The sequence below is a fragment of the Eptatretus burgeri genome, chromosome 3, assembly GCF_056783735.1.
Source record: "Eptatretus burgeri isolate ZD-2024b chromosome 3, Ebu_testis_v1, whole genome shotgun sequence".
Classification (NCBI taxonomy): Eukaryota; Metazoa; Chordata; class Myxini; order Myxiniformes; family Myxinidae; genus Eptatretus; species Eptatretus burgeri.
The window spans coordinates 19,441,497-19,451,496 of record NC_140963.1 but is presented as its reverse complement, the minus strand read 5'-3'; the positions used below and the strand labels follow the sequence as shown (position 1 = coordinate 19,451,496).

The 10,000-nt window shown below is 41.8% G+C and overlaps 1 protein-coding gene across 8 annotated transcripts in view; it reads left to right on the top strand.

Annotated features, from left to right (window-relative positions):
• The window catches only part of LOC147029495 (uncharacterized), a 174,708-nt gene that overhangs the window by 76,992 nt on the left and 87,716 nt on the right, over nucleotides 1-10,000 (top strand). For all 8 annotated transcript variants that reach the window (XM_085871951.1, XM_085871949.1, XM_085871950.1 and 5 more), the window contains 2 exons: nucleotides 373-495; nucleotides 6,704-6,791. In XM_085871951.1, coding sequence (XP_085728077.1) covers nucleotides 373-495; nucleotides 6,704-6,791 — 211 coding nt within the window. The remainder of the gene's footprint in view (nucleotides 1-372; nucleotides 496-6,703; nucleotides 6,792-10,000) is intronic.

Sequence of the window (10,000 nt, the reverse complement as noted above, 5' to 3'; positions counted from 1 at the left end):
AAGCAAATTACTTTGGCCTTGTGAACTTTGAACAATCCATGAGCACTTACAACTAACATTAACTCTTTGAACCCTGAGCTACTTGGACTTTCAGCTCCCCCATCCTTGCCTCCTTGGAGAAAAATCCGCTGCTCGAGTATATGGAGATTTGAATAGCAGCCTGTGAAATGGCTTCTAGGGTTCAAAGAGTTAAAGATATCCACTTGGGAAGGACTCACATGGTCTTTTTAGGAGATATCCACTTGGGAGCTGACTCGCATGGTCTTTTTAGGAGATATCCACTTGGGAACTGACTCACATGGTCTTTTTCGAAGTATCCAAAATTCCAAGCAAAAATAATATTTCCATTTTTTTTTTTGTTTTTGTTTTCAGTTCAACAAGCAAGTCCACTGGAAAAGAAAGGTCAGCAGCTAAACGTGGAACGATCTGCTTCGAGGAGATTCCCTCTGTCCCTGAGAATAATTTCTTGCTGCGAAAAGATTCTGTCAAACACAGGTACAATTTTCATTTTTTTTTCAGACTTGCACACAATCACTTTGTCTCTCCCCTCTCCCTCATTCACATATCTCTGCGTAGAACCTTCAGAGCAAATGTACCATGCTTTTCAAACCATCAGAAATGAACAAGTGGGCCATCTATTTCACACTTGCGTCAGATTGGGCTGGAGAGAGGTTGAGAAAAGTGGGGGAAAAATTGTTCCAATCCAGCCTGAGAAGTGTTACCAAGTCAATGGCAGATCCAGAGGGAGTTCACCGGATGCACGTGAACCCCCCTTCTGTCTGCCCTTACAATTATGTCACATGATCGTCGTGCAAGATATCACTGGACAATCGGCAATCACACATCTTTTGCTTTCACTCGGTAATTAATCCGAGCCACGATACTTTTCGCCGCTAGTTCTGTATTCATCCCTGCGACTCAGTGTTTAGTTATGGCTCCAAAGAGAAAGACAACATTTTCGGGATTGTGTCACACAGCAAAGCGCAGTGCAATCCTGAACTATTTCACCATGTAATTCAGTTTCAGTGGCTGTATCGTCCATTATTATCACTAGCAGATACCCGTCTACGATGGGTATGGGGGACAGGAAGGATCACACGACTCGGTTACGGTAGTTTCTTTGGATGATTTGCGCCGCATTCAACAGCTTAGTTCATATTGGTGGCAAGGACCAACTACTGGAGGGGGAATGGTGGTAAAAAGGTTAAGAACTACTGATTTAGATTGTTGGCCTTGACACATCGTGCCAGATGAGTAACACGAACAATTTGACATATTCATCATTTCTATGTTACCTCCATCAACAGATTAACAACATAGCAGGATAAAAGTCGTAAATGCTGAGTTTAAAAACGTCCTGAACTCATGGACTTTGTTAAGTAAAGCATATCGTCTGGGACCCGGCCGTCGGTTTGCCACCGAACGCTGCTGATTGTGACGTCATCGATTCCCTCTTTGAAAATTCTATCTATATTCGATTTTTTGAATCCGCTATCACCTGTGTAAATACATAGAACACATAATGTGAAGATTTCGGAAGTATGAACAGAATATGTTTGGAGAAAAGTGTTAGAAGTTCCAGGCTTACGCCCATTATATTATGATTAATCTGATGATCCACAATGGCTAGTTTAGGTTTAGTGCTCGGAGTCATTTCACCACATTTTGTGCTTGTCCGTTCGATATTTTCATTGATTTGTATTGGAAACATTTTGTGTATTTACATTGTTGTTGTAAAGATTCCAAAATCTTCAGCTTTTCTTTAGAATCAGTTAGTGACAGGCCTGAGGCCTTTTCGTCAAGTAGTTCGATATTCCAAAATTTTCCTGTCTGTCTGTAATAAATAATACAGTTTAATTAAAATGTTATGGTCCAGGGAAGGAGCACATAAAATGACAAGAAATCTTCTTTTTTTGTACACATCGTCCAGGCTCGTGGAAGACATAGTACTCTGAACATATCAGGACGTAACAAGCCGTAAAAGGAACAGTAGAGACATGCAAAAGGAGCAGTAGAGAGAGAGAGGGAGAAACACCAACAGCAGAGTTGAAGGGTGAGATAAAGGGAGACTTGGACAAACAATGGGTGCGGGGAGGAATGGGGAGCAGGAAAGGATGCATAGGGTGGACAATATGGATACAGAAGGAAATTCCAAGGATGAGAAAACTGCAAACATCAAATTTCCATTTCATTAAGATTAAAATTAATCATTTTAATCAAAGCTCAGGTCAATCGGATGAAAATTTATTATTTTTCAGATTGAAATTGATGATTTTAGAAGTTTGACCTTGAGTTGACCTTTGACATTTTGATCTCAAAAATGGTTAGTTTCCAAATTCAGTGATGCAATATGCAATTGATGTTTAATTTTCAAGTTGATCGGATGAAAAATGACAATTTTAGAAATCTGATCTCAAGATGACCTTTGACCTCAGTTGAAAATTGGTGATTTTAGAAGTTTGACCTTGAGTTGAAATTTTTACCTCAAAAATAGTTGCTTTCCCAATTCAGTGATGGCTTATGAAATTCCTGTTCAACTTTCAAGTTAATATGATTTAAATTGGTGATTTTTAGAAGTTTGACCTTAAATTTACCTTTGACCTTTTGATCTCAAAAATAGTTGGTTTCCCAATTCAGAAATGTAATTTGCAAATCCTGTTCAAATTTCGAGTCAATTGAAGGAAAAATGACGATTTTAGAAATTTTGACCTCAAAACCAAGTCTTCTCAGTTAAGACTACCTCGACAAATTGGTGACGTTTTGTGAAGATCGATTTTTAAATTGTTCCCTGTTGGCGATTGACAGACAAACAAACAGACAAGCCGGTAGGTGGCCATGGGTCGCCGAGCATCCGATGACCTTTGACCCCTGATCTGCGTTAATCTAGTACTAAGAACTTACGAAATTGCAATCAAATCGGTTAACCCGTGTATGAGCAAGGGGGCTTTGAATGGCCATTTTGCCCGAACAATGCACTCAGTGACCTTTGACCCCTGACTTAGCCGAGATAGGTCAATATGTCCTGAAGCAAAGTTGTAGTACTCATTGAGTACTATGTACCTATGAACTTTCATTCGTATCGGTTAATCCGTGTAGGAGCAAGGGTGCCTTGAATGGTAATTTCGCCCGAAAAATGCACTTATTGACCTTTGACCCCTGACCTACTCGAGATAGGTCATTATGCAAATGAGCAAAGTTGCATTATTCATAACGGTCTATAAGCATGTAAAGATTCATTTGATTCGGTTCAACCGTCTTGGAGCTCGTGTACTTTGAATTTTCAGCGGGAATGCTCAATGGCCCTCGGACACCCAAGTTGAGAGGGTTACCATTTGGAAACTATAAGAAATAGAAAAAAATGGATGTCACATAGCGGATAGAGAATCACCTTAAGATTATGCATACCAAATCTCATTGAGTTCCATCTACTGATAACTACTCGGTATCAATTTGAATGAAAAGTACCGAAAATGCGGTTTGATATCGGAAATCCCCAAAGTTCGAGGGGGTGCTATGGGTGAACAAAGATATAAATTGAAAATCCGCCTTGCTCGTTTGTGCACATTGTATTCCAGATGATTACTGTGAATTTTCATGACTATCTGACCATAACCCAAGGAGGAGTAGCATTTGGCGCGAAGGCACCTCCAGCTCTCGCATATTATCGATTTTTGCCCTTTGACCCCTGACCTAAGCAATATCGGTCAATATGTCCTGAGGCAAAGTTGTAGTACTCATTGCATGCTATGAACCTGAAAAGTTTCATTCGGATCGATGCACTCACCTGGTTGCTAGGGGGCCTTCAATTTTCGCCAATTTTCGGGCATACCCCATTTGTAGGGGGCGCTGCGGGTAAACTATTCCACATATCACAAAAACTGGAATATATTTGTTCGAGCATCACCTGTAGATGATGCATGCCAAATTTCATAAGCCTACGTGGGATAATTGCTTTCGGAATTGATTTTGCGTGAACTGTACCGATTTTGAAGGTTTTTCGGCTGTTGCTAGGGAACCAAAGCATCCCTAGCAACCATCACAATTTCCAAAGCACGAGGTCATAAGATGTACCTACCACCCGAGTTTAGTCAAAATCGGCCCACGTTTACTACCGATTATGCTGATGACAAACTAACAAACATCCAAACAAACAGACAGAATTACTGACAATAAGGGTCACCTATTTTGGCGACCCAACAGCAAGAACAACAAAATTGACCAACATACTTGAAAAATCTTCGATTTTGCAAGTTACAAATGAAATTGCTCGTTGAGAAAGGAATTGCGGGAATAACTTTGTCATATCTCCATGATCTCTGAAAAAACAAAAACCTGGAAATCAATTTGGTTCTTATAAGTCGATAGTGCTACTGTTTAATGAGTTATAGCACTTAGTTTGGTCATGATCATAACTTGGAAGTCAATCAGACTTGAAATGGCGTTTTTATCGCAATTTGAAAGTTTTGACCTAACCCCCCTGACATTCGACCCCCGACCGCTAAGAAGGGTGTTGGTGTGACACCCCAATGAGACATATGGTTGGATGCAGAATTGGAAGATGTGCATTTTGGATTTGGTTCGAAGTCGATACGACCATTTTAGCGGCTGTTATATTGCGAAAATAAGAATTTCGGTTTTTCGGTGACCTTGACCTTGACCTAGACCTTTGACCAAGATTCACCAAAAACGACAAGTGTTTAAGTTGGATCATGGCCGACGTCTGTACCCAATTTGGTCATGATGGCTGAAACGGTGTGGCTGCTACAGGGTAAACAAACAAACAAACAGACAGACAGACACAGAATGACACACACAACCGACCAACATAATTGCCGGAATCCTAAGGATTCCGGCAATTAACAGACAGACCCAATTGCAATACCCTCTCCTTTGGCTTGGATAATTAAAGATCAAATTAAAAGAATGATCAACATAACGGGAGGATGACAATGCATAAACCAATTGGAAAAATGAACTACGAGTTCACGAAATAATTGGAAAAATATTGTAATAATATTTTAATTCATTCATTTACTCCCCGCAACCCCCCCCCCACCACCACCACTTTCTCGCTCTCCCCCACCCTTCCTTGCCCCCCCTCATTCCCCTTCCCTGTTCTCACCCCTTTTCCCTTCCTTGCTGTCACCCCCTTTCCTCCAGCTCCCCCCTCCCTCGCTCTCCCCACCTCTACCTTGCACTCCTCCCTTTCCCCACTCCCCAACCCTTCCTCACTTCCTCGCTCTACCCCTTTCCTCACTCTCCCCCTTCATCGCTCTCCCCCTTCATCGCTCTCCCCCTTCATCGCTCTCCCCCCTTCCTCGCTCTCCCCCTTCCTCGCTCTCCCCCCTTCCTCGCTCTCCCCCTTCCTCGCTCTCCCCCTTCCTCGCTCTCCCCCTTCCTCGCTCTCCCCTTCTCTCTCTCTCTCTCCTTCTTCCTTCCTTCCCCTCCCCCCACCCCTCTCCTCTCCCCTCTCTCCCTCTCTCTCCCTCTCTCCCCCTCTCCTCCCTCTCCTCCCTCTCCTCCCTCTCCTCCCTCTCCTCCCTCTCCTCCCTCTCCCTCCCTCTCCCTCCCTCCCTCCCTCTCCCTCTCTCTCCCTCCCTCTCCCTCTCTCTCCCTCTCTCTCTCTCTCTCTCTCCCTCTCTCTCTCCCTCTCTCTCTCCCTCTCTCTCTCTCCCTCTCTCTCCCTCTCTCTCCCTCTCTCTCCCTCTCTCTCTCTCTCTCTCTCTCTCTCCCTCTCTCTCTCCCTCTCTCTCTCCCTCTCTCTCTCTCCCTCTCTCTCTCCCTCTCTCTCTCTCCCCCCTTTCTTAGTATTCCCATCAACAAAGCGACAGGTAGTATTTGCTCGTCTAGCAATAATAACACATTTACTTCACTCCAACACTTATGGAAAGGCACTGCACATATGGACATAAAACGGGATAAAGGCACTTAAATAAATCAAAACTTCAATCAATCAGCCAGTCATGCAGATGAAAATGATGTTCGATATTTGGAGCAGATGTTCTCAAACCGAGAGTTGGCTGTATTGTATTGCGAACTCTGACATTGGAGGTCACATGGTGTGCCAGCCATATTTCTTATTGAATTAAAGGAAAAAAATTGGACATTGTTTTGTCCGAAACCGCTCAATAAAAAAAATGGAACCTTGGCATATGTCATGAATTCCCCATGGGGTAAGTAGGGTGATAACGATGACGCCATCGGAGAAGTGTTTTTCCAGCCACAATTGGTTGATTTGAAATTCTTATCCGAAAAATTTGAAAATTCAGATTTCTGATCTGTGGCCCGATGTGAGAGAAGAATAAAATTTTTGATGTCATAACTCATGCCAAAGAACTATGTGACATAATAGGGTGCATGGATGATATGGTTACTGTATATAAGCCATAATAGTAGCGTGTTCAGTTAACAATGGTATTTTTGTTCAGAATGAACATGCGAGGCGAGACAATAAATGCGCTCTATAAGTGCCATTGTCGTTCTTTTCTTGCAGTGTGAACTGCAAATTAAACGTTTTCTTGTCTTTGAGGAAGAACGTCCCAAATAAATAGTATATTGGAAAGGAATTTGAGTTGGTGTGACTTGTGTGTCATCATCATCATCATCATTTATCTGCACATGAATTCTTCTTGAACTTGAAGCACTTTCTGTTTAAACCTTTAACACAATCGGTTCCAAAGCCTGTCTCGTTTCTTCATTGCAGGAGTGAAGCAGAATGGAATGGAGAGAAGTGTGAACATAAACCTGCAGTTTCAAAGTCTGGTCGCAAAATCAAAGGAAGAGGAACTATGGTGATTACATTTTCACATTTGATTTACATGGACTTGTTATGACCCTCGCCAGAGAACAGAGTATTGCATTTGTGTCTGTTTGTCTGTCTGTTTGTCCGCACATTATGTGCCAACGTCGACCACAATTTTTACCCATTATCTTTTTTTCAACCGAGAACCTCTATAAAGTATGACAATTATAACTAGAAGAGCACTCGGTAGAGCATCTACCTCCACCCCGTAATGCCTGATCCACGCGAACATTTCTGGCCCAATACATTTTTGTGATATCGTGCTATATATAGTTTTTGAGCCCTATCTCTCAATGGTGAAGAATCACTTTAACAATTCTCGTAGTCGGATCCGGATTCGGACCTTCACCAAAATCGAATCAGTTTGTCCTTGTCACACACCGAACCTGGACACAAAATTTCATCTGGATCGTTCCACAACATTTTTGAGATATGCTGCACACAAACAAACAGACAAGCAAACAAATGAAATTGCTCGTTGAGCAAGGAATTGCCGGAAAAACTTTGTCATATCTCCATGATCTCTGAAAAAACAAAAACCTGGAAATCAATTTGGTTCTTATAAGTCGATAGTGCTACTGTTTAATGAGTTATAGCACTTAGTTTGGTCATGATCATAACTTGGAAGTCAATTGGACTTGGAATGGCGTTTTTATCGCAATTTGAAAGTTTTGACCTGACCCCCCTGACATTCGACCCCCGACCGCTAAGAAGGGTGTTGGTGTGACACCCCAATGAGACATATGATTGGATGCAGTATTGGAAGATGCACATTTTGGATTTGGTTTGAAGTCAATATAACCATTTTAGCGGACGTTATTGCGAAAATAAGAATTGCGGTTTTTCGGTGACCTTGACCTTGATCTTTGACCTAGATTCACCAAAAACGACAAGTGTCTAAGTTGGACCATGGCCGACGTCTGTACCCAGTTTGGTCATGATCGCTGAAACGGTGTGGCTGCGACAGGGTAAACAAACACATAAACAAACAGACACACAGAATGACACACACAACCAACCAACATTGCCGAAATCTAAAGGATTCCGGAAATTAATGAAATTCCTCGTTGAGCAAGGAATTGCTGGAAAAACTTTGTCATATCTCCATGATCTCTGAAAAAACAAAAACCTGGAAATCAATTTGATTCTTATAAGTCAATAGTGCTACTGTTTAATGAGTTATAGCACTTAGTTTGGTCATGATCATAACTTGGAAGTCAATCAGACTTGAAATGGTGTTTTTATCGCAATTTGAAAGTTTTGACCTGACCGCCAAGAAGGGTGTTGGTGTGACACCCCAATGAGACATATGGTTGGATGTCGTATTGGAAGATGCACATTTTGGATTTGGTTTGAAGTTGATACGACCATTTTAGCGGACGTTATTGCGAAAATAAGAATTTCGGTTTCTCTGTGACCTTGACCTTGACTTTGACCTTTGACCTAGATTCACCAAAAACGACAAGTGTCTAAATTTGACCATGGCCGACGTCTGTACCCAGTTTGGTCATGATTGCTGAAACGGTGTGGCTGCTACAGGGTAAACAAACACACAAACAGACAGACAGAGACAGACACACAATGACACACACAACTGACCAACATAATTGCCGAAATCCAAAGGATTCTGGCAATTAACAAACAAACAGACAGAAAGGGGTGAAAACATAACCTCCTTCACCTTCGGTGGTGGAGGTAATGAGAGTACTGCTATGTAGAATGTACAGCACAATTAGAATGCAAGTACCCTGAGAAAGTATGCATGGTACAATTAGAATGCGAGTTCCTCCATAAAGTATGCATGGTACAATTAGAATGTGAGTAACTATATCAAGTATGGACAGTACAATCAGAATGTGAGTACCGATATTAGATACTAGCAAATACCACCAGTCGTTTTGCTGATGAGAATGTTAAGAGGAGGGGGAAGTAAGAAGGAGGGGAGGGTAGGGTGAGAGGAGGGAGAGGAGGGAAAGAGGATTGAGGAGACTGAGGAGGGGTAGGGGAGCTTGAAGGGGTGGGGGAGGGGGACCGAGGAGGCGTGGAGGAAGGGAAGGCAGGGTGAAGGTAGGGGAAAGAAGTGTGAGGGGAGGAGAGGGGAAGGCAGTGTGAGGGGCGGGCAAGGTAAGGTAGTGTGAGGGGAGGGGCCATCGAGAAATAACTACCGTCCAGACATGTATGGAGATAGGCACCATTCAAAAATAACCACTGCCCAGACACGTTACGAGACCGGGGGGGGGGGGGTGGGCGGGAGAGAAATAGTGATGGTGGGGAGAGACGGGGGGGGGGGGAGGAGGCTTGGTGACACATACATTGATGAATCACCATGCCTGTGAAACACCGTGATGCAGTTGATAGCTGCGTCGGGATTCAGGCTTCGAGCGAGTGTGCATACCTCTCACCTATTCTGCCATGATGTCAATGAATCGTTTCATGTTTTTTTATTTAACTATGCTGAAAGTGACCGCAGAGCAACACTGGGCCATCATATTAAACACACACCTCCCGGAGATGCCCAATATATATATATATATATATATATATATATATATATATATATATATATATATATGTATATATATATATATATATATATATATATATATTATATATATATATATATGTATGTATATATATGTATGTATATATATATATATATATATATATATATATATATATATATATATATATATGTATATATATATATATATATGTATGTATATATATATATATATATATATATATATATATATATGTATGTATATATGTATGTATATATATGTATGTATATGTATGTATATATATATGTATGTATATGTATGTATATGTATGTATATATGTATGTATATGTATGTATATGTATATATATATATATATATATATATATATATATATATATATATATATATATATATATATATATACATACATACATACATAGATATTGTTGCGAATTCGCGCCGGCCGGCGTGCGAGCGGCCACGTAACTCGAATCGCGGCACGTCGCCCACCGGACGGACAATTCCATCGTGACCCTCTCGGACTAACGCCGGGAACTAGTCACGGGTGGGCCTTTCGGCCTCACCACGATCGTGCCAATCGGCCCCCCGCGTGGGATAGGGTTGTTCGCCAAATTCGACCTACCTAAGTACCCACATGGAGGGTAGACCAGGCGATCGCACCTCGCCGCAGGTCGAC